The 25,697-nt window shown below is 44.9% G+C and overlaps 1 protein-coding gene across 2 annotated transcripts in view; it reads left to right on the forward strand.

The window, feature by feature from the left end:
• The window catches only part of PLD1 (phospholipase D1), a 135,764-nt gene extending 110,099 nt beyond the window's left edge, over positions 1-25,665 (forward strand). For both annotated transcript variants that reach the window (XM_081190054.1, XM_081190053.1), the window contains exons 21-26: positions 7,187-7,300; positions 8,708-8,757; positions 11,016-11,150; positions 17,409-17,562; positions 18,115-18,229; positions 19,189-25,665. In XM_081190054.1, coding sequence (XP_081046180.1) covers positions 7,187-7,300; positions 8,708-8,757; positions 11,016-11,150; positions 17,409-17,562; positions 18,115-18,229; positions 19,189-19,413 — 793 coding nt within the window. In that variant the 3' untranslated portion in view covers positions 19,414-25,665. The remainder of the gene's footprint in view (positions 1-7,186; positions 7,301-8,707; positions 8,758-11,015; positions 11,151-17,408; positions 17,563-18,114; positions 18,230-19,188) is intronic.
• The last annotated feature ends 32 nt before the right edge of the window (positions 25,666-25,697 follow it).

The raw sequence follows: 25,697 nt of genomic DNA on the forward strand, positions 1-25,697 counted from the left end.
TCTGAGTAGACCTTTGCGACAAAGAGATTGTGTGTGTTCAGTTCAGGGGCACCTGGGCACTGCAACATCTGGGTCTATTATCCAGTATATATCTCTACTACCTTCTTCTTCTTCTTTGGCTATCACTCGTAGCCAAGTAAGATTGTCTTCCATAAACACGGTTTTAACAATGAGTCCGTAAGTGACTGTGGAGGCCAGTTTTCGATCCACACGTCCTTCCACAGTGGGGACATTGGTTTCCGGGTGGGAGCTGATCACAGTGTGGATTTGCCAAGCGTGCCTTCCTCTTAGCACGTTTCTCCCTTGCATCCTGAGTTCGAGTGTCTTCACTTGGTAAACTCTGTTCTCCAACTGGAGCGCTCACAGGCCAGTTTATGACTGGTATAACACTGGAAAGGGGCCTCTGAAACAAATTCACTCCTAATAGTTATTTGCACCCGCTTACTTTTGGGGGCTCAGGTTAAAGCTGACAGCCTGGTTGTCGTTCTTCCTCTCCTGCTCCTAAATGCCTGAGGGGATACCTTTGGATGTTTGCATTTCTGCTTCTTTAATCATTTAAGCTCAGTGGTGCAGGGCGTGGGTGATTTCTCGACAGAAAGCAACTGGCTTTTAAGCAGGAAGAATAAAGGCTCTCCACCCACTGGGGATTCTAATATGATTAATCTGTGGATCGTTGCAGTGTTCCTAGGCCTTGTCTCTGGATAGTGATCGAGGATGTTTACAGTCTGCCCTGCGTTTCCAAAAGGCAAGCTAGTATATCAAGCCTTGCAATCACGAAGAGCAGGCTGCATTTATCTAAAGCTGGAGAAGTCAATATAAATAAAGCCGAGGGTTTTCCGCGTGTCCACAAGATCGCTGTGAGAGGAAGGAGTTTAAACAGCGATCTAAAATATAGAGGGTTGAGATGGGAAACAACACCCAGCACAATAAAACTTCGTTTAAGAGATACAGACAGAGTCTCAGAGAAGAAAAAAACAAGTAGGTGTTTTTCTCCCCTGCAGAGGGTAGGGGCGATTTGGATCAGGAGAAGGGAATAAGTGTTTCCTCCTCCAGTCCTGTTGCTTCAGTTGAATGTGGAGCGTTCCAGCACATGCATTAAAGTAATTCATAAACAAAAAACAGATCACAGATCTCCTGAGCAATCCATCCATAGACAGGGTCAGGGCCAGACTCACTAGAGCTGAGTGTGGTCAGGGCTTGAACCTTCAAGCGTTTCTTAGCTCTTTCACCTTCTCGTATGTCTGCTGTTACCTGACTTCCCTTGTTGTAAACTGCCTGTTTCTCATTCCTTCCTTGGCTGAAAGTGTTCCAGACATTTTTGCAAAACCTGGGGATCTTGTTAGCGGAACAAATTATGCAAATGCACACACACATTAGCATAATTCTAATTGGAAGCCTTGGGTTTCCATGGTGCAGAAAATAGCACTTTTTCTTTTTAACAGCACAGTATATGCTTGCCTTGGTATAATTGTGATTCAGGTGGTGCAGTCGTCGTAGCAGAATGCATTCCTGTCAAATCAAACCAGTTCATTCACAGCCTCCAGAGCCATTTCCTGCAGTTTGCAGGAGCCTGTTCTCAGTCCGAGAGACTTGCTTCGCATAACCTGAACCCCACAACCAAGCTCCTCAGCTTACAGAGCAATAAGCCCGTTACAGCTATTTCCCATAACCCATCTTCCTTGCAGATGAACAAAATGTTCATTATCACAGAGTGTGTGAAATGTGGAATAATGTGTTTCTACATGCTCTGAACAGGGACGCAGGTGGTGCTGTGGTCTAAACCACAGAGCCTAGGGCTTGCCGATCAGAAGGTCAGCGGTTCGAATCCCCGCTACGGTGTGAGCTCCCGTTGCTCGGTCCCTGCTCCTGCCAACCTAGCAGTTCGAAAGCACATCAAAGTGCAAGTAGATAAATAGGTACCGCTCCGGTGGGAAGGTAAATGGCATTTCCGTGCGCTGCTCTGGTTTGCGAAAAGTGGCTTAGTCATGCTGGCCACATGACCCGGAAGCTGTACGCCGGCCCCCTTGGCCAATAAAGCGAGATGAGCGTCGCAACCCCAGAGTCGGTCACAACTGGACCTAATGGTCAGGGGTCCCTTTACCTTTATATGCTCTGAACAGCTTTGCACCACCACCTATAAGCATCCACTGATGGTCAAACTATACATGAAGTTAAATAACTTTCATTCCATGCAAATTTATAACCACATAAATGATACACTTGTGTTTATGCCACCCACAACCTCGATCCAAGCAAGGTTGGGTGGCGTTGTGGAACAGATCAGTTCCCTGTCTGATTGCCCAGTGTGCAGTCTGACTGCCAAGGAATACCCTTGGAAATTGCCACTGGCGCAACCTCATCGTGGCACAGGCCATGCAACTGGGGTCCTGCTGGCACCCAGAGGTGTGTGATATTATGCCTGGGCAACCCAAGCTCTGGCTAGGAGCTTGTGCACCACCTCAGGAACCCTTATGGGGATTTCCTCACCTCCCTTCTGGGCAGAGCAGAGAAGTTTCTGCCCCCTCTCCTGCCTCTGGCACATGCCTGCCTGCTTTTCCCCAGCTACCCAGCTCAGATGAGCTTGGAAGGGGCACCAAAAGCCAGGAGGCAAGGTGGAAAAAGAGGGCAGTGTCTGGCTGGGGGAAGGTGGCCGCGCAAGGGAGGGAAAGAAGGAAGAAGGCACCAACTTGCAGAAAATATTGGGGAGAGGGGCTGGCTCCCCTAAATATTTTTTTGGGAGGTGAAGGGCCCCAAGCCCCACAGAGTTGGCACCTATGGTCCATATGCATGATCCATATGCAGTGTGCATGCACTTTTCTCAGTCTTTTCGTCCAGCAAGTGAGAATCGGCGTCTGCATAGAGATCTCCCTTGTTGGATCAAGGTGAATTAATTCTAATGCTATTACAGTATGTTCACTATGAAATTTTTGAGGGTGGCTTGAACGGGGAGTAGGTACTAATATATGAACCCCCTGGGTCTCATGCAAAAGACGAATTAGCTCTTGCATAAATATTTCAACCTTAATGGAGGGGCTTGATGGAGTTTTCCACCCAAGCGTAAGGACCTCTTTGTTCTTTAGGCAGTACACAGCATATATAATTAATTAGCTCAATATCGACATTCGTAGATTTTCTGGTTGTGGTTTCCCCTCCTTCTGAGCTGGCCATGCTGCTTTTGCATGATGAAAATGGGAAGCTCATAAGTGATTTATTTTTGTAATTAATTTTGGTAAGTATCAACTAATACTCCTCGCGCCCAAGCTCTTTGCCTTGTCTCATGCAGACACCTTTAATTTAAGGCGAAACCCGTGGGTCAGAATGATAACAATGAGCGAATGTACCTCGATTTTCATTTTTTTACAGAAACAAAAATGCACCACTTCATTATTTTCACGTGCCGTTCATTTTAGGAAGCGGTCGGTTAAAAAGACTATATACCAACTTTTCCCAACGGTGCCAATTTCAAACACCTATAGTGGTGTTTGGGAGTGCCACAGTGTAGATTGTTTGAGGATTGCAGTTTTATGACCCGATGTTCAATGTGACTTGGGGTATGTTGAAAGCACTTAACCACTAGAATACAGGAGCTGCCTTATACCAAGTGAGATGATTGGTCCACTTTGGTGGCTCTTATCTACACTGATTGGCAGGTGCTCTCCAGGGTTTTATGCCTTTCCCATCCTTACCTGGAGGTACCGAGAATTTTACCTGGGACCTTCTTCATGCAAAGCAGAATCTGTACTCCTGAGCTATGTCTTACAAGGCTGTTCTGTGCTGAACAGATGCTTGTCTGTTGGGATAATTCCTAGTTCTCCTTGCCTGTCCTGCTGATGTCCTTGTGATCCTTGTCGATCACTTTCCTTTGCTTTCTTTGCTGCCGAACTGCAGATTGTAAACTCCCTGGACGGCGGGATGCAGGCTGCCTCTCTTTTGCCTGTGTTATTCTGTAGCGCTCCATGCATTTTGATGACACTGTAAAACAATGAATAGCGAGCTGACAATCACCTTACCTATTTGACGGGGCTGGATTTGGAGAAAGCGGTGCTTGGATTCAACCGTGCATATGCATGCTTATGGGGCCTTTATAGCCAGAAGAACAAACTATGCACAGATACTCGTGCAACATATGGGTTGAGATGGGTTTCCTAATTTATGTATCCCCCCCCAAGTGCATTCTCAGTTTTACTAATGGAAATATTTTAATTGCTTTTGCAATCTAGAAAATTATTTCAATTATGACTTTGTGGTAAAAGATGGCAATGTTCCCATTTATTTCTGAGCCCAGTATTAACTGCAGAAAATGAATTTGAATATTTGTTGTTTTATAAATACTAGTTCTAGGAAGAATTACTAGGAAATGCTGTATCTGCCTGGTGGAATCTCTAATGGTTTTCAGTGTTTCCTGGAGTTTTATCCAAACTATAAGATGCTCGCCACCTGGTGGTTGTTTCCTACCCTTTTGGCTTACGAAAAAAGCAAGTGTCACTCAGTTTTCACACTCCTGAATTATATTATGGGTGCCTGGAAAGTCAGACTCCATATGAATGCTAATTAGCTGAGATGTAATTGCCTGGCAAATTACTGAGTTAAAAATAAATAAGGAGAGGGACTCAAAGGGTGTCTCTGGAAATGAAACTGTACAGAAATTGACTGGCCAGCATAATAATCATCTATCTGTCAGCCAGAATAAAAACAAATATGTTATAAGGGAGAACGGAGTTTGCAAATTGCTCTGCAATTGTGGCAAGCTTCTAATGGACTTGGCTGCTGAAAACACAGGGTGGGATTCACCTAATGAATCTCGGCAGTGGAAGCCCTGTGCAGGGACTACTGCACGTGCAATGCGGTTTCTTCCTCCTGCCCCCTCCCCAGAATTGGCTCTGAGAAACCCCAGAACAGTGTGCAGGGGAAAGAGAGGGAGGAATCATTCCATCTGGCCAGCTGAAATGCCAGCGGATGGAAGGATAGGAAGAGCGGAACGTTGAATTCCACCCACTATTTCTATCATTTTTTTAGAGGACGCACTCAGAAGTAAAGGTGTGTGAATTCTGACCTTGAGCACTAACAGCATTTCTGCACAGCAAACTTATATCAGTTTCTAGCCATATATCCTGTCTGAGCTGTCATGGATTCCACCAGAGAATTATGGGAATTGTAGTTTGATGAGAGTGTTGAGTTCCCTCTGGGCCCTCACCTGACACTCACACACAGACCGGCACTAAAGTACCCAGAGTTCATTGCGGAGACACACAGGTGATTCACACAGAGCACAGCTAAACTTTCAAAAGACGCAGTGATAGCTGCCACAATCGCTATTAAACAAGTCTGCAGTGTATATGTTTTCATTTCACCCGTTGAAGGTGAAGGGAACCAGCTCCCAACCCTTTCTAGAAATTCAATAATGGCCTGTGACAAATCTGTGGTGCCACCACGCTTGAAATTCTGGGTATATTTATGGTTGAGTTGGAAGAGGTGCAGAAAAGGGCAACTGAAATGATCAAGGGATTTGAACAACCTTCCCGTGAGGAAAAGGGCACAGCATTTGGGTGCCTTTTACGCCTGGAAAAAAGGTCAAGTAAGGGAGACACAATAAGGTTGCAGCTATGTGTGGTATGGAGAAACTGCGGGGGAGGGGGAATCTGTTGCTCTTCATAAACTTTGGATCATCATTTCTGTCAGCCCTAGTAAGCATGGCCAATGTTCAGGGATGATGGATGTTGTAGTTCAGCATTATCTGGAGGGCTACAAGTTCCTCATCCCTGGAATCAGGAGACATTTTCCTCTCTCTCTCTGTCTGTCTCTATCTCAAGTACCAGGAGACATGCAATGAATCCAAATGTTGGACGATTCACACAGAGCACAACTAAACTTTTGGAAGACACAGTGATAGCTGCCACCATCAGCTTGAGGCTTGTCCAAACTTACCCTTCATCCCTTCTTTCTGGGCATGGACTGCACTTTAAAGCTCTGGGTTTGTTGGTTTGTTTTGCTCTGGTGCTTCCTCCGTGAAAACCTGCTCTTTAAAGCTCCGTCGGAACAAACAGTATTCTGTGGAAAACCTAAATTCATGGTTACTTCGGTGGAGCGCTAAAGAGCAGGTTTTTGCAGGGAAAGCTCTGGGGCGAAACAACGACGACTCGGAGCTTTTAAGTGCAGACCTGGGGCAAAATGTAAGCGTGGATAAGCCCTTCTCTGGCTATACGCCTGGCAGACAAATTCACGAAGGAAAAGGCTAGGAATGGCTACTAGTCATGATGGCTGTAGGCTACCTCAGAGGCTGCTTGTCTCTGCATACCAGCTGCTTGGGAACACAAGTGGGAGAGGGCTGTTTTCCCTCATGCTCTGCTTGCGGTCTTTTCACTGAGCATCTAGTTGTCCACAGTGGGTAGCAGGGATGCTGGACTAGATAAATCTTTGATCTGACCCAGCAGGGCTTTTCTAACATTCTTACAATATATTCCTGCCCCAGTCCCTCGCCAGTGCTGTGGGGATATGTTCACTGTTCACACTGGGGAGCCAGTGTGATGTAGTGGTTAAGAGTGGTGGACTCGTAATCTGCTAAACCGGGTTTGCGTCTCTGCTCCTCCACATGCAGCTGCTGGGTGACCTTGGGCTACTCACACTTCTCTGAAGTCTCTCAGCCCCACTCACCTCACAGAGTGTTTGTTGTGGGGGAGGAAGGGAAAGGAGATTGTTAGCAGCTTTGAGACTCCTTAGGGTAGTGATAAAGCGGGATATCAAATTCAAACTCTTCTTCTTCCATGTTTTTTCCTTTCTTATCTTTTTTTGCAGGGGGGGGGGGAGAGGAGCAGTATCACTGAACTATAGAGGCCAGAATTATGGAAGGTCATATCCAAGAGCAATATTATGATAGATCATTACCTAACACCAGTGTTGGCAAACAGATATGGGGGGAAACCAGCTTTTAAATAAAATCTCAGGCTGACTTAAGAACTTCTGCAGCCTCTTGTTATCATGATAATTTCAATTATATTATCATACATATTTTGGGTCCCCCCCCTTTGTATTTAACAGGCTCATCAATGGCTATTTAAATTGGTTAACTGCTTTAATAAAAGGAAGAACTTCTGCATTTCATAAATCACACCACTATTGGGAGTTTCAGGGTTTCTTGTTCTGGGACTGAGGCAAGGTTGGCTCACCTTTTCTTGTGTTTTCTCTCCAGGGAAAACAAACGGTACCGAGTCTACGTAGTCATCCCACTGCTGCCAGGATTTGAGGGCGATATTTCAACAGGAGGAGGAAATGCACTGCAGGCAATCATGCACTTTAACTACAGGTATCTTGGGTTGTTCCGACTGCCCCAAATTATTTTGTTCTCAGCGATATGCTGTGGTGTGTTAGTGAAGGGAATCTAGGCAGCACACAGCTGAGGTCAGCATCGGTCTTCTGTGGAGTCTCTCAGGCAAAGGGATAAAAGGGGATCTCTGATTCAGGCTTTGCCCCAGGATCCAAACACCTGACGCACGGAAGACCTTGTGCACCAGCTTGCACTCTGCAGGATAACAGTGTAATTTAAAAAAAGGTAAATGATAAAATGTAAGGGGGTAGGAGATGTTGGGGCCACCGGACAGAGCTGGAGGAACAAAGTTGGAGACTTGGATAGTATCCAGTGTCCTCGTTCCAATCCACACCCTCTCCAAATCTGCTCCAGGGGTGGGTGAGGGGCATTGTGGAAAACCCAGAGCAGATTTAGCCGGTATGGAGGAGTGGGAGAGAGAAGAGAGAAAAGTTCTGTCTTGCAAGCATGAATTCTTGCAGTAATGCAAAGAAGGACTTAGCATCACTGTGGAAACCAGCCCTTGGATTTATAAACAGAAGCTTGGAGGGAGTGTGTTTGGTGTGGAAGGGTATTTTATAGTCAGTTGCCAAAGCATGCTGAAGAGTTTTCAACCATTCCTCTCCTCAGAGGCCTCCGTCAGAGGCACGAAGGGCCCTGTGTTTCCTCTTGCCAGTTCAAATGAGTATGTGGGTTATTGCACATTTCTGTCAAATAGCCAGCAGAGGGAGCACAGGCTTTTTGTGTTGGGCCTTGCTACGAAAACCTCACAGGGCACATTTGTGCATTGGCTTTTTAATTAAGCTTTCGCCTTCTATTTCCTAGTATCTCGCTTACAGACAACAGGCTGCAAAAGCAAGAGACCACAGTTAGGTGCCATTTCCCCCAAACATCATTTTCCTTTTTAAAAAAGTTGCTCGATAGGCCTGATTCGTGCACCATGACTTGGCAGATGTGCCATGGCTCCCTCTGAGCCAGGCCTGCGACATGCAGCCGTGTTGTCAGAGTGACTCATGTGTATGATCCACTCCCTGGCGGGCCCATGGATCACTTAAATCATCCCGTGTCTGGAAATGGTGTTGGGTGACTGATTGCTTCTGGCTTCCGACACATGTGGTGATTTAGGAGCATAAGACAATGCCTTATCCCAGATCAGATAAATCTAGCCCAGTGTTGTCTATTCTGACTGATAGTTGCTCTCCAGGATCCCAAGAAGGGATCACCAGCCCTGCAACTTTTTGCCTTCCTTATGTTGTGTTGCGTTTTCCTTTGGAATCAATAGTGTTGCTTGACACCACCCACCTGCTTTATATATGAACGTATCTGTTGATTTTAATTAGCCCCATCCTTGTCACCCATTCACATACCGCTGCTTCGTGAGTTTAATCATGGCCTTAATTCTTCCAGGACCATGTGCAGAGGAGATAATTCGATCCTGGGACAGCTGAAAGCAGAGAGTAAGTGCTTTGCTTGGCTCTGTGCGCACTGCACACTGTTGGGCCTCGAGGATACTAAAGTTTGATTGATACGCCATAAAGCACCCGTTAGCTGGCATAATTGCAGGATGGTAAAACCAGTAGCATAGGAGGCCTCTGTTATGTCAAGGAGATCTTCAGAATGAAGGAAGCGAAGTAGCAAAACAACATCTGGGTGTCTGCTGAAAACAGAATAGAGCTGCAGCTCTTGGCATCCCTTTGGATGCAGCTGAAAATGAATTATTCCCTCCCACCCCCAGCATTTTACTTGATAATACTATGGTGAGCAGACTCCCTGGACTAGGTTATGTGATGGGTCGCTGTTAGGTAGAGTTGAGGGATGAATTCAGTTCAGTTCCCATTTTTAGTGAGAACCGGCACAAGGTGAAGGGGACGACAGAGGACGAGATGGTTGGACAGCATTCTTGAAGCTACTAACATGAGTTTGACTAAGCTGCAGGAGGCAGTGGAAGATAGGAGTGCCTGGCGTGCTCTGGTCCATGGGGTCACGAAGCGTCGGACACAACTAAGCAACAATGTCATTTGCACTTCCCAGAATAATGCAGACACCAAAACGCAGCGACCCTTCGAAATCCACACTTCTCCAACCCAAAACATGTGTGCATCATGGGAAAGCATGCATTAAAATGCATACATTTGCAAAAATGTGCATGTTTTGCAAAACTGTACAAAAATGTTTATAGTAGGAGAAATGCAAACTAAAATGCTGATGAATTTTTGGTAAGGACTTAAGTTAGAACAGAACAAAACAAATGCAAACTAATGTGGACGTATGATGAACTAAGTTAAACAAAAATTGAGAGATTTGTCCACCCCTAGTGTCAGGTATGGGGTACATTGTAGGTTCTGTTTCGGGACAATTGAGTGAACAAACTCTGAACCATAATTATTTCTTGATTATTTTTGTCTTTGGTTTTCTGCTACCTATAAGGTACAATAAGGAAGCTACAGCTGTTAACTCATAAGTTGATCTGGTAAGGTGGTCAGTACTGCAACTATTCTCAAACTGCAGTAGCAGAGATGCTTCCTAAACTTATATTTGTGATATCTGACTCCTGGTTGGCTTCAAAAAAGTGTACAGGCTGCTTCCTCGTCTTTCTCGGAGACATGATCAAGATCAGGCAGGGCCTGGAAAGTCCTGTGGAATTGTAGACGTTATTGTTGTTGTTGTTAAATTATATACAACACTTCATCCAAGAATCACCGGATGTTTTACAGTATAAACACACAAAAATATATAACATAATAACAATACAATACCCCCCCTTATTATTAAAGTAATCAGGAAGATAGAGTGACAAATTAGAACTATACCCAATGGTTATTCTAATGGGAAACTTAAGGGGGACAATGTTCAGAATAGATAAAACCTTGCAAATGTGCTAGTGGTAGCCAGAATTATAATTGCCAAAAACGAGGCAGGTGGATTGGGGGAGACAGAGAGAGACAGAAGGTGTCATCTATAAAAGAATGGAAAAAACAATCTGGCACAATATCTTAGTGTATTTTAAAAAAAATGCCCATATTGTACAAGAAGTATGGGAAGGAGCAGTTGATATGCAAAAAGCTTAATTGACAGCTTGGCAGACATTTATTATTGGAAGAGCAAAACAATGTATTCAAATATCAGTAAAGCTGTTTTGTAGGCAATTTAATTAAAGAGCAATTTGTGTATGTCTATCTGTCATCTGTCTATCATTATTCTATATCTATCTATCATTATTATTTTTATTTTTATTTATTTTGTCTATGAACCCTACTAAGCTAGGAAAGAAAAGAAAAACTATCTGTATTGCCTGTCCAGAAATAAGAGTTGTCACACCAAACAAAGAAAGATGTTCATACGACAGTTTGCACCTATAGTATGCCTTAAGGGCTGGATCTAGACACATTAAAAAAAAAGTTTCAGAAAAACGCAATGTAAAGCTTATAATGGGAAATCACGTGCTGAAGGAGCAAACTCCTTAGCACCACCTGGTGTCACAGTGTTGTAACGCATTTAAAACGCTTTAAAAAATACACTAATGTACTGTAGCTGAGCCCAAGGTGTCCCAATAAGAGTAATGACTACCTCTTAGTATTCTTACTATTCCTACCACTTCTGTGCAGCTACTATAGCTGCTTTATATGGTGCTGTTCGTTGTCCCACTGCCACACTTATTCCTAAAGCCTCTTTGTTTCCCTTCACTTTCCCACCACCTGCCACTGGCACGCTTCAGTTGGAGACCAATGGATTAATTACATTTCGTTCTGCGGACTCCGAAACCACGCCGAGCTGGAAGGGAAGCTTGTGACAGAATTGATCTACGTTCACAGCAAGCTGATGATTGTGGATGACAACACAGTCATCATTGGTAAGTGAGAAGCTTGTTAAATAAGAGTGTGTTGTTACAAAGCATTTCAATTAAAACTCCTCTGCAGGTTTTTGGGTTTTTCCTAGGGTCTTCCAATCCTAGGACTGGTGGTGCTGCTGCGCTGATTGCTCAGCTCAAAGTAGCATCCTTAAGCTGATACAGTGGTACCTTGGTTCCCAAACTTAATCCGTTCCAGAAGTCTGTTCCAAAACCAAAGCGTTCTAAAACCAAGGCGTGCTTTCCCATAGAAAGTAATGCAAAATGGATTAAACCGTTCCAGACTTTTAAAAACAACCCCTAAAACAGCAATTTAACATGGATTTTACTATCTAACGAGACCACTGATCCATAAAATGAAAGCAATAATCAATGTACTGTCCTATAAAATAAATAAGACAGTATTGTAGATGATAAAAATATATATATTTTTCTTACGGGCACTGATGACAGTCATTGTTTGGATGTGGGGCTTTTATCCATTTCTGCAGTCACACAGTCAATCAGTAGCTGAACTGGTTTCCACACAGTCGCAAAAACAAGTCGCAAAAAGGAAGTCACAAGCCAGTCACAAATCAGTCCCATAAAATGAAGAACAAGTCACAGTAAAAAAAAACCACAAAAAGCCACACAAACAAAAATTCAAAAAAAGAGCAAAAACAAAAGCTCCAAATATCACCTCTGTGTTGCGTGGGTGCTTGGGACTCAACAGCCGACAGATTCGACAGGAAGCCTCTGATGAGCAGCGGGGGACTCAATTTACAAATGAAACACACTCAACAGGAAGTGGAACATGTTCAGCTTCCAAGGCAAAGTTCACAAACCAGAACACCCAGGTTTGCAGCGTTCTATTTCCAAGCTGTTCATAAACCAGGGTACCACTGTATTAGCATCAGGAGAAAGTATATTCCCCCCCCCCAAAATGCAACATAAATCGTGACGAGCAAATGATACAGATCAGCCATGGGACACTGGAAGTCAAAGACTGAAGGAGCAAGCTGTGAGGGAAACTTGAGTTAGAGGGAATCATAGAGTTGGAAGAGACCACAAGGGCCATCGAGTCCAACCCCCTGCCAAGCAGGAAACACCATCAGAGCACTCCTGACATATGGTTGTCAAGCCTCTGCTTAAAGACCTCCAAAGTAGGAGACTCCACCACACTCCTTGGCAGCAAATTCCACTGTTGAACAGCTCTTACTGTCAGGAAGTTCTTCCTAATGTTTAGGTGGAATCTTCTTTCTTGTAGTTTGAATCCATTGCTCCGTGTCCGCTTCTCTGGAGCAGCAGAAAACAACCTTTCTCCCTCCTCTATGTGACATCCTTTTATATATTTGAACATGGCTATCATATCACCCCTTAACCTCCTCTTCTCCAGGCTAAACATGCCCAGCTCCCTTAGCCGTTCCTCATAAGGCATCGTTTCCAGGCCTTTGACCATTTTGGTTGCCCTCCTCTGGACACGTTCCAGTTTGTCAGTGTCCTTCTTGAATTGTGGTGCCCAGAACTGGACACAGTACTCCAGGTGAGGAATGAGTCAGTACAGATTCAGATGTTTGCAGATGTCCAGGAAGCAGCTGACCAGACCCAGGGATGTTTACGTGGGACTTTCAGTCCTTCTGGGAGCAAATGAAGGCATGAAGAAATGATCTGAAGAAACTGCAGTGAGATAGAATGCTTTGCTGACACATTTCAGGCCCTCTCATTCAGATTGCAAGATTGAGGGTCCCCGACGCTAAACTCTAGGCCCAAAGGAGGATCAACTCCTTTTTTTTTTTAATTAAAAAAATACAGGTAAATTATGTAAGACTTTTGCAAAGGGCACCCAGGGCTCAGTCACCTCTATCAACCTGTAAGCAAACCCCGCTAGACATTCGCCCTCTTGCATTTCTCCTTGTGCTGCAGCTTTGACAAAAGCACACCAGGCACAAAAGGAACGGCAACTTTTAAGCGAGACTCCCCTGGCTTGATTATTGCACTCGGTGCAGTTTGGCATAACTGGGAGGAAATGATGCCCAAATCACCGACAGGAAAGAAATTTGCCCTTCTCTGCGACGGTCTTCTGCGGGGAACTGGGCCCATCTGGCGCGTCTCAAACTTGGGATCTGCCTTGAAACTTTGGCGACTTGTCATCTGCTCTTCAAAGTACAGAACATGCTGTGAAATTTGGATGCTTTACGCTGACATGTGTGCTCCATCGGCTCCTTTTCCAAGGGATTTGGGGAGGGAGGAGGGGGATGTGTTGACAACAAGGCAGTCATCTTCCTGCTTATCTTCTCTCCTGCTAGTGGTTGCAGAGGGCAGACTTTACTCATTCTCCTCCTTGATTTCAGAATAGGAAGTAGACACAGCCTTGTTTAGGTTGCCTTCCAAGAAAGCTGTTGCATCAGTAGGAGCCTTGTGTATGGTAGACATTTTGCCTAAGAATCCAAAACTGCAAAAATCATGGTGCTGCTATTTCCTGTCCCCAGAGTGTCGCAGTCCTGTCTACAGGCGATTGAAGTCCCGTCTGAGGACGTCGGGACCGGGGGCAGGATGGTGGGGTGGGAGCAGGAATGCGAGTCCAGAAGCCAAGGGGTCCGAGGGCCAGGAAACACGGAGTCACAAAGTCAAGGGTCAGGGTCAAGGAGCCAAGGTCCGAGGATCAGGAAGCAAGGAGCCAAACGCAGCAAGGCAGGAAATGTGTTGCTGTGGCAAAGAGCTGAAGCAAAATGCTGACCTTATATCCCTTCCCAGCTCTTGCCACCAGGTGCAGTGAGTTACCAAGCGGCCTCACCTGTGCGGCCGCGCCTTGCCTCTCCAGAACAAACTTAGGAAGGCCCCAGTCCTGCGAAGCCCTACTGCTCACAGGGCCTGGCACACACTCCTGACACAGAGTAGTTTGCTTATTGTATTACTTAAATGTTTCTCGATTTTAATGAAAACTACCCAGAGTGATTTGCAGCACATTCACACAACATCAATGAGAACACCTGGATACTTGTAAACAAATCATCCACTGAAGCAAAGGAAGGCACACCTCTGGAAGGTATTTCTTACATGGCTGTCATTAAGTGGAGCTGAAAAGGCTTCCCTCAAAGAAAAGTTTTTGAGTAATGATAAAGAGAAGGCTGGGACGTGGATGGCCCTGTGGTGTAAACCACTGAGCCTTGGGCTTGCCGATTGGAAGGTCGGCGGTTCGAATCCCTGCGACGGGGTGAGCTCCCATTGTTCAGTCCCAGCGACTGCCAACCTAACAGTTTGAAAGCATGTCAAAGTGCAAGTAGATAAATAGGTACCACTCTGGCAGGAAGGTAAACAGTGTTTCTGTGCACTGCTCTGGTTCACCAGAAGCAGCTTAGTCATGCTGGCCACATGACCCGGAAAAGCTGCCTGCAGACAAACATTGGCTTCCTCGGCCAGTAAAGCGAGATGAGCACTGCAACCCTAGAGTCGTTAGCGACTGGACTTAACTATCAGCGATCCTTTACCTTTACCTTTAAAGAGAAGGCTAAAGTCTTGGGGGGGGGGGAAGTCTCATCGTGGAGGTGGGTTTCATGGATTTTTGCCTTAAAACACCATAATTTCCTAATCTAGCAATGCTGTGTAAGCCAAGGAGGTTAATGAGGCTAAAATATTGGAGCAGGTAACCAGTTTCCAGGTAACCAAGGCTGAGTCAGAACCAAACTAGACTTTGCACAGGAGACACACACAGAGAGAGTTCAGTTATTTTAATTAAAAGCATCCACAAAAAAACCTTGGATTTGATTGGTGCCATGGTGATATGACAGGAATGGTTTGGAGACTGGGGCAAAGCTTTGAACCTTTTTTCCTGTAAGCGTATTTTGTTCAAAATCCCTACTTTTTCACCTGCAGGGAAAATGTGTTTTGGCTTTTCCTCTATGGATTTTAAAAAAACATAGAGCTGAAGGGAGGGTTTGGTTTTTAGTATGAAAATGGGCAGAGTGTTAAGCTGCACCTCCCCTTTCCGATTGCAGCCTTCTGTGTCTTGTTAGTTATTTTTAAAAGGCCTGGAAATAGTTTCTTTCCAGGGCCCCTGCATATCTCTGTTTTATTGTGCATTCGTGATGTTTTGTGTTCGAGATGCTATCAGGGCAGTCATACGTGACACGTTTTCAATCCTGTTTGTGTCTGCAAACGTTTTGGGGCAGGCATCCTTGCTTTGTTTCCAATTGGCGCGTATCCTGTCTATATGCTTCTCAGGTGAAGCAAACACTACTTCCTTGTCCCTGGGATGGATGAATAGATCCCTGTGACACTGGGCTGCTGGCCTCACAAAAAGCAGCAACACTGACAGCTACCACAACATTTCCCATGTTCAGCCTTAGGCAATTTTTTTCGGTCTTACAGTGTAGTTGCATCGCTCTGCAGAAACAGCTTGGAGCTTCTGGAGAAATTAAGCTCCAGACTTCTTTCTTCTTCATTTGGATTGAGAATTGTTTAACCTCTCATATGCTGGAGTTTATGAAGCATGTGTTATGTCTTCCTCTCTTTCCTGCTTCTTCTTCTCCCCACTGTGTCATTGGCTGATTTTATGGGGTTTTGATTCTTTGTACTAGGAGCTGCCTTTGACATCAAGGCTGCCTTAACAGATCTTCACGTCCAGAGCCCCCGTTGCTCCAATTGTGGATAATGTTCACAAGGTATTTACTGTATTTTTTGCCCTATAGGACACACTTTCCCCCCTCCAAAAATGAAGGGGAAATGTGTGTGCGTCCTATGGGGTGAATGCAGGCTTTCGCTGAAGCCTGGAGAGTGAGAGGGGTCGGTGCGCACCAACCCCTCTCGCTCTCCAGGATTCAGTTCCCGCCAGGCTCCCAAGGCTTGCAGATAGCAGCCTGTTCTGGGGGCTGGGGTTGAGGGAAGCTCGGGCTTCCCCCGCCCCAGCCCCACACCTGGGGGGGAAATAATTTTTTTTTCTTTATTCCCCCCCCCCCAAAAAAACTAGGTGCACCCTATGGGCCGGTGCGCCCTATAGGGCGAAAAATGCGGTATATTGGTCGCCTTCAGAGTTTGCACAAATCAGCAGAGGTAATTCAGCCTCCACTGCTCTGTTGCCTGCTGGTGTAAGGAAGAGTTTTCAGCTGGTTGGAGAACTTATGTGGCCCCGTGGATAGTTTTAATAAATGTGAAGGTAGTACGATGGAGGCACTGTTGCCCATCAAAACAGATTTTGCAGGTATTCGTAGTTCTTTGGTTGGTAAAAAGATGTCTGGAGACCAGGAATGAGACACAGCATATAGAAGGGGGTCTTGGGTGACCACTTACATCTCATAAAAAGAGGTGTTTTTAAAGAAACAGTTACCAATTTGCATAAGCTCATATACACATGCACATTTAGCAACGATTATTGTAATTTCACTATGCATCTTGCTGTAGTGAAGAAGACTATGGCCAGGTGACCTGTGTGCCTACTGGTGATGGGTGGCTTCAGGTTCCCTGCCGCTCTTCCTTTTTGGGGATTCTTTTAAACTGCACTAGGACTAGATGGAGGACTCTCCTCTGTAAATTAGGATCCACTTCACAACCCGCGTTGCAACCTTTGTAGGTTTCAAAACAGTGTTTCCCAAACTTAGGCCTGTTTTTTGGACTACAACACCAATCATCCCTAGCTAGCAGGACCAGTGGTCAGGGATGATGGGAACTGTAGTCCAAAAACAGCTGGAGACCCAAGTTTGGGAAACATTGTTTTAAAAGAAACCCTTTTGCAAACACTTCCATGCCTGTCTCTTGACAACCACAAAGAGGGGTAACTTATTGCCAGTGCTTATCCTATTCTCAATCCAACAACAAATATGTTCTGTGAAGACGAAACATCCTACAGATGCTGCACTGGGATATAAACTGAATTATTATTATAGGTCTCGTAATCTGTGCTGCAGTTCAATCTGAAATATGAGCGTCCTTTGTTTGGTCAATTGCCAGGTGGTCTTTTTTGTTAAGTTGTGGGTGAACATATCAGACGACACAGTGATTTTTCAAACAGCTCTTGTTTATTCACAGGCCAGAACGGAACTGAACTGAAGGGCTCAGTCAGCCTGCTTATATAGAGCTCCAGTACAACGTTACTGTAGCAACTTTCTAAAACTATCCAATCACTGAACGTCACTTTCAATCCCTTATTTGCATAACTATCTACAGTATCCCCCTGCTGGCCCAGGGTGAGAACTTCAGTACATAACACTTTTGAGCCACTTTAAAGCATTAACTTACACATACCATGTTTCTGTGTCTCTTCCTTTCTCCCTCCCAATGTTTTCATAGGCTCTGCTAACATTAATGACCGCAGTATGCTGGGCAAGCGAGACAGCGAAATGGCCGTCATCGTGCAGGATACAGACACCCTTCCTTCAGTGATGGACGGAGAAGACTACAAAGCGGGGCGGTTTGCTCAGTCTCTCCGCCTTCAGTGCTTCAGGTACCACCGCAGCCCAAAGCTGCTTTGTCAAAAGTAGGGCTGCAAGCCAACTTAAGAAGAATGAAAAAATAAATTGTTTCATAATAGGAGGTTTGGAGTGCAATCCTATCCATGTTTGCCCAGTAGTAAGTACCTACAGGTCCTGCTTACCAAACACAATGCATTCCCAGGAGATCATTAGGCGACTGTTCACTTAACGAGTCCACAATTTCCATTGATTCCTATGGGAACATTTCTAATCTGTGATTTGTTCAGTCTCTCCCCGCTGTCCCTCCATGGTTTCTTCCTGAAATGGCTGCAGCCAACTAGCAAAAGAGAGACAAAGGAAAAACTGATTGTCCATCTCCTTCCCTCTATCCCTACATGATTTCTGCCCGAAAATGGTTGCCGATGATCAGCAAAGCACAAATAAGTAAGGGAGTGGGGAAACTTCCGATTGTTTGGATATCTGAATCAGGTGTTCGTGTAGTGAGGTTTGGGCATAATTCTTTATGTCTCCAATAGTGTATAATTGCCATACCCTTTTTTTTTTCATCTTCCCCCAATTCTCAGAGTTGTCCTTGGCAATTCAACAGACCCTAATGATATCCAGGATCCTGTTTGCGACAAATTCTTCAAGGAAGTGTGGGTTGCAACGGCTGCACGCAATGCCACTATATATGATAAGGTGATATATTTACTCTTGCGTTCCACTCTTCCTTCGTGAAAGTTATGAAGGAGAATAGAGAGTGCCCTCGCTTTGTGGGTGGGGCATTTAAAGGAGGGGCAATTCTTCTAGAACCTTCCACAAGAGGAAGCAGGGAGGGGCAGAGTAACCGCTTTGGGGGCATTGAGCCCCAAGAAGCTGGGCTCTCTGCCCTTATCTGCTGTTAGATTTAGCAGAGTTTGGTAGTTTTCAGTTTTGTCTGGAAAATAGTTGCAGAAACCCAGGCGTACATTTCAGGTTTTCCTCTGTAGTGGAATGGGTGAGTAACTTAAAATCAGTCAAAATGTGTGTATGAACTTTAACATGGGTTCCCCCAAAGAATCTTGGGAACTGTAGTTTGATGTGAGTACTAGAGGGGGGGAGAAATGCAATTCAGTTCACATTAAAAGGCAAGCATACATAATCGCACTTTCCAAAGAATATGTGAACCAAACACAGCTATCCTTTGAAATTCGTACTTCTCTGAATTGTGCAGCGCAGTTCTCCAGCCAAGAAGCATGCACAGAAGTACACATACTTGGATAAAGTATGCATAAAAAGGCTTACGTCGGTGAAAATAGCATACAAAATGCATTGCGTTGGGGGAAACGGCTTTGCAAAAATATATATATTAAGCCAAACATGTATATTAGGAGAAAACCATACTAAATGCTGAGTTATTTTATGAGGTGAGGGGAAACATTTGCAAACTGAAATGTAAATATGGAGAACTGAACATATGTTTGGGTGGGGAAAGGAGAAAAACCAAAGCTGACAGATTTCGGTTGTCTGTTTGAGATCCCTAGCCCTTGGCACACACCTGCAGTTCCGTGGGGAGAGGTGCTGCCCATTAAGCCCCTTGAATAAGTCTCTGGTGTAGATGGGCTTTTGGAAAGACTTCTGTGCTCACATTCCTTTTCTTCATCCATCTCTTGAATTAGGTTTTCCGAAGCCTTCCCAATGACGAAGTAACTAGCTTGGCCAAGTTACGGGAGTACATCACTAAGCCGAAGCTCGCTTGCGAAAATCCTGCCAAAGCAGCAGAAGAACTCAAAAAGATCCATGGGTTTTTAGTTCAGTTCCCCTTTGGTTTCCTGCAAGAAGAGAATTTGCTTCCCTCCGTCGGGACAAAAGAATCAATGGTGCCCATGGAGACTTGGACATAAGGATCCAGCATATGTTGGATTTAAGAAAGCAAAAAGCAAAAACAGGGTTCTCTGGAGATCTGCTGAATCGATTGTGGTTGCATGGGAATCTTTTTGCCAAGTCCGCACCGATCCAAAAGTGCCTTTTGGTGGAATAGCTTCAGAGAAAACAACAGTGTAGCAGGGCGAAATGTCGAAAGCAACCGATAACTGACAAGTTCTGCTCACAGATAAAAGAGGACTTGCAATTAAGCAACCCAGGAAGGAAGGGAATTGCAAGCCACTTTCTTGAAAGACCACAAGTCACATTGCAAGATGCCACTTATTCCATGCATGCTTGCTCTGTTTGGCCGAAGGCCTCAAAGGGAATTCAGAAACTCATTGCCATAAAGAACTGGGAGAAAGTGCTTGTTCGTCCCACCTGTCTTTTACACTGGAGAATGTTTGGCAACCACTTGCCACAACAATAACTAAGGCCACCACTTCCAAGGAAGTACCTCTTGCACTAGGCAAAGTGAATTTGCACCCATGTGTCTGTCATGAGCTGTGCACAGAACACCGAGTTATTTGCTGCAAATATGCACGTACTGTCAATGTAATTATTACACCCCTGGTGGATTGTGGGCTATAGCAGTTGGTTAAATCTTTGGCCGTAGGCTACCTAGCTAGAATTTATTTCTTTTTCTTTAAACTCCTGTTTTTTGCGGGGGGGGGGCAGTATTCTGTAAATTGACTGCTGAGAAAACACTGCACGCTGCCACTTTGGGCCATGACTGTGATCACTGTCTGTCTGTTGGCACTCAGCTCTCCAGTGCTGTGTTTACAGCTTCTAGTTTTGGAGTGCTTGCATGCATCCCATTACATCAGTATGGGCTGGAACATTTGGAGGCAACGCTCAGGTTTAGTTCCCACTGTTCAATGCACTGGTTTGCATAAAAGCGCTTTTGACGCCGTGGATCGCCAGGGTGCACAGTCCCCCAGCAGCAAGGGTGCTGGCAATGAAGGGTCAACACCACCAAGTGTGAGAGCCCGTGTGGTGTAGTGGTTAAGAGTGGTAGACTCGTAATCTGGTGAACCGGGTTCGCTTCCCCATTCCTCCACATGCAGCTGCTGGGTGACCTTTGAAGTCTCTCAGCCCCACTCATCTCACAGAGTGTTTGTTGTGGGGGAGGAAGGGGAAAGGAGATTGTTAGCCACTTTGAGACTCCTTAAAGGTAAAGGGACCCCTGACCATTAGGTCCAGTCGTGACTGACTCTGGGGTTGCAGCGCTCATCTCTCTTTATTGTCCGAGGGAGCCGGCATACAGCTTCCGGGTCATGTGGCCAGCATGACTAAGCCGCTTCTGGTGAACAAGAAGCAGCACATGGAAACGTCGTTTACCTTCCCACCAGAGCGGTACCTATTTATCTACTTGCACTTGACGTGCTTTTGAACTGCTAGGTTGGCAGGAGCTGGGACTGAGCCATGGGAGCTCACCCCATCGTGGGGATTCGAACCTCTGACCTTCTGATCGGCAAGTTCAATTGATCCATTGTGCTGCATAACGTCATTTAAGTCGTGCCCTTGTTAGCAAAGCACCTGCGGTATGGATCCCCTTCTTCCCAGTGCGATGGCTTCCTGGGGCACAGCCAGTCACCATGGGATACAAAGGTATTTTGGGCTGCAGCAACAGGAGACCTGACAGATGCTGTAGCTAGTGCCCAAGGAAGACTGCTCCCTTGTCCAGACAAGGCCCCAAAGCCTGAGCGGTAGTATTTATTACCTGGAAAGCTGTCTGCAAACTCCGGCTTCCTCAGCCTGAAGCAAGATGAGCGCCGCGCCCCATGGTCGCCTTTGACTGGACTTAACCGTCCAGGGGTCCTTTACCTTTACCTTATTTATTTAAGGCCACCATCTGTAAAGGAGACTGCGATTCGGCAGTCACAGGGAATTCTGATTCGAGATATGCAGCCACCTGCCAGGGGGAATTAGATAAATGATGTTGTACTGTATCCTTTAGCTGTAGAAGATTATGACAGGGTTATATATATATATATATAGACTCCCACCTGAAACATAACTGGCACCTCCATCTTCATTTCAAGCACCTTGTTGTCTGTATAGTAAGCAATTTCATTAGGCGGAGGACAGTCTAGTGCTTTGCATTATGCTGATAAATAAGAAAACACTTAACATTCCTCAAGGGCAGGCCTGCTGCCCGGCTTAGTTTCAAGTTGCTATACAGTGCCTGGCATTTCATGCTGCTAATCCATAGCATGGGCAGAAATCACATGCCTTCTTTGCCGACGCTGAATTAGACGTCTGTCGTGATGGTTCAATAATTTATGCACAGCATCCTTTTAGGAGAGCAAACTGCATGGCTAATGTATGTCTCTGTGACGTGCTGTCCATGGCTTACGATTTCTCAGGAAGTGTCGGCTTTCGAATTCGTTCTGCTGCTGCTGCTATTTGCAAGTGGACTTTGGGGATAATTGGTGGGAAATCGGGTTGATTCGGAGGACTACTGTGATGTGAAGGCACTGTTGTAGATGGAATTGGGTCACCATGGAGCTTTCAGTTCAGTCAATGCTATTCTGCATATTTCCAGGCCAGGGGTCACCAACATGGCATCTGCCAGTATCCCCCTGCCATGGCGCCCATGGAAGGTCCCAGTACATAACCCTGCAAAAATCCACAATACGTGAAACACAGTTTGTTCTTCCTCTTCAGTTCCTGATTGCACTGGCTCAGCCTCTCCTACTTCGAAACCACGATGCCGCCGTTAGGATCCCCTGCTCTCGAGTAGGACCCTGGCAGAGACACATGCCCAACTGGCATGTTCTCTCCCTCCTGGTCGATTGTTCGGGAGCTTCAAAAGCTTTCTTCAGCCCAAACATCACAGCGACTGATGCCAAGAAACATCAGCACACTTAGGGATCCACAGAGTTTGCGCAGTTGCGTAACAAAACTCAGCAACTCAGCATTTTTGCTAATCTACTTTATTTACATCTAAACACACACGGAGCACTGCAACATGGCTCCCTCTCTCTCTAGCATCAGACAGCAAAGAGAGTGAAAAAAGGACAATAGTCCCACTTCACGGAACACAGTAACACAAACATCCTGTCTCCGTCACTTCCCACTCTGTGGAGTCAAAACATACACCATCATGTGATAGACAAAAATCCCATGACTGCAGACACGGGGAATGAATCTTCAACAGCCACACCCAAACAGCAGCCATTTTGTGACTGGTACCCACGGCACTTTCTTGAAATTCCAAAAAAGTCCACCGGCCCAAAGGCGGTTGGTGACCCCCGTTCTAGGTCAAGGGTGGCACAAGGAAAGAGAACAGGAGAGAAGCATGCAATCCTGTCTGCCACTCTCATAGTACGCTGCTGCCCAGGCTGAGCAGACTAGAAGTAAAACCTTACTGAGTCCTTAGGGGCACTGTTGCAATTACACTATCTCATACTTGGGCATTATCTGGTGCTTCCGACTTCACTTCCGGAATGCTGACCCCCAAAGGATGGCCACTATAATCTGGGCTGTGATTGTTTTGTGGGCGAATTTGTAGCCCTCTTTGTAGTTTCACGTTGTGAATTATCGGTTCTGTGTTAGCAGCATTTGCTTTGTAGCCTGAAGGCTTCACGGTGAATACTGTTGCATCAGGCGCACTGTAGCGTCACTAATATAAAGCAAATAATTTCAGAGAAATGTGAAGACCTATAGATTCACCATAAGAAACACTGAATGCGGTTTTGCAGAGAGAAGGGTTTACTGGCCTGCGTGTTATTATCGGTCAGCTTGACTACCAAGATAATGTTCATTGATAGACTGCTTGTGAACTTGGTTGGCCCTTTGGATTATTTTATAGGCACTGCAAACTCTTCTCCCGGAAAAAAATTACATGGCCTAGACAAATGGCAGCTTCAACTGCTGACCTCATGCCCAGTTTACGGTCATTTAAGCTGGTATAGTAAATTTGCTCCATAAAGCTATCTGTTTTGCTCTAGCTATGTTACCAATTTTAACATTGGCATGGATTAATGTTCCTGTGTAGTGCCTCCCATCTATAAAACTTGCTGTAATTTAAATTTTGTTTAAATTTAATTTATGAAAATTAATTCATAGAATAACGCTGAAACATTGGATTCCTTAGATAGGGGTGCTTGCTATATCACACGGCCAGATTTACGAAGGCTTCCATAGCAAACTACTAGGCATCTCATGGCAAACTTTCTGGCTGTGGATCTGTTCAGTTTGCTTGTCCAGTTCATCCATTCTTTATTCTCCTTTTAACTGTATACCCACAATCAGTCATGCCTATTTATTGCTGCTGAAGCGTGTCCGGACCCCTTGGTAAATCATTCCAACTTGACTCGCCTTTCTGGATTAGGCTCTTAGTGTTTTGCTGACTTTGAATCCCTTGTGCTTCCATCTATATAGTTATTTCCCTTGTAGCGTATGGGAAAAAAATTCAGTCTGGTTTGCATTGTAATGCAAATCTACTTAATGTTCACTTCTCAAAACTATCCACAGCTCTCCTCTGAAATGCACACTTCTCTGAATTTTGCTATTCCATTCTCCAACCAAATAATGTGTACAGAAAAATGTGCATATTAGGGAAAAGTGAGCATGAAGATGCATCTGTTAGTGAAAGCAACATACCAAAAAAAAGGATTATAATTGGGGGGAAAGGCATGCTCAGACGCTAATGAATCTTCATGAGGATTTTTTAAAAAGAAAAATTGACAAACTGGTGCGGAAATTAAAATGAGCTAAAGACTGGAAAAAATGAGGAAGTGCAAGAAACCAAAATGGGCAGATTACCCATCCCTATTCTCAGTTACATGCCTTTCAGGCAGAATGTCCTGGGTTGATCCCTGATCCTGCAGCTAAGCAGGAGAGCTCTGTGAGTCAGAGCAAGCAATTCTGGACTAGGTATATCAGCGGTACGAGATAGCTTCATATAGTGTCCATATGATTTACAGAGCCTTGGCCTACTGAACACCATGCAAAAAAATTGCAGCTGATAGAACATCCATTTTTATCATACAATTTCTTATTTTAAGAAGTTCAGTACCTTTATTCATGCATTGAACCTGCCAGAATCTCTTGGCCATGCTTGCTTGGGGCAGAAGGAATTTGGGAGTTCAACAACCTCTGGAACACCATGGCTTCCCCACTACCAAAACATAGGACAGGGTTGTGGCACCCAGACTATGGAACTCTGCCCTGGGAGTCTTGTCTGCCTTGCAGGGGGTTGAACTAGATGACCCTTGTGTTCCCTTCCAAGTCTACAATTCTGTGATTAATTTCTCTGTTGGCCTTCAGGTGTGAGATATAGAAAGTTTATTCCACTGCACTTTTGGCATGAGTAATAATTTCAGGTATTTTCTCTCCTATTGTGTGCTTTAAGCTGACTACTGTTATTTACACTGGTATGCCTGCATCCCTGATACTGTATCACAACACTGATTGCTAATTTTCTGCACTTGTTCTCATGGCTGATTGTTAGCTACCTTGGGGGGCCCAAATGTGGATGAAAAGAAATGTTTCAGTTAATAAGTAAAAGAGGAAGCTTGTGTGGCCAAGACGACATCCTGTTCCAACCACCACTACTCATGTCACTACTTTGAGGACTTTCCAGAAAACTCATCCATTGCTGCTGTAATTGATAAGCCTCTGAAGCCTGCTGAATCAGGAATCCACGAGGTTGAAGGACAAAAGTCAGTATTGATCGAAATAACCTGCAACCAGCGCGGAATCAGAATGGAAAGCCACACAGACAAATGGAATCCAGAACTTCTTTTCCTCCTGACCTTTTAAGGAGTAAAAACAAAACATGCTGTCGTCTTTGTTTCCCCCGCAATTGTTGCTGGGCCATTTGCACCATCGCAGTTTCTTAAAATAGCTGTAGACGCCAAGAATAATTGTAATTTACTTGTCTCCATCCTTGACGAAGAGATAATGGGAGAAAAACAAAGTTAGCTTTTTAATTGGCTGGTCAAACCACTTTCTCCGGATTAACTGAGCAGTAAAACAAGCCTGCATCTTTGTGTGTGTGTGTGTGTTTTTCAGAGGGGTTGGGACAATTCTAAATATCTGTGCAACTACATGAACACTGTGAATATGCCTTCTGTGAAGGATTCGTAATCGTCCTCTGTTTTTGTTTTGTTTTTGATATTGCTAATCTTGCTAATGGCTGCTTTTATTATTATTTTTCCTTCTTCTGTGATTGTGACTAAAACGTAATGTATCTGAAAAGAAAATTGCATCCGGGCTCTTCATTTTGAGAGTTGCTTCTTTCTTCTTACAGCCA

Source organism: Podarcis bocagei (genome assembly GCF_964188305.1).
Source record: "Podarcis bocagei genome assembly, chromosome: 4".
Taxonomy (NCBI): Eukaryota; Metazoa; Chordata; class Lepidosauria; order Squamata; family Lacertidae; genus Podarcis; species Podarcis bocagei.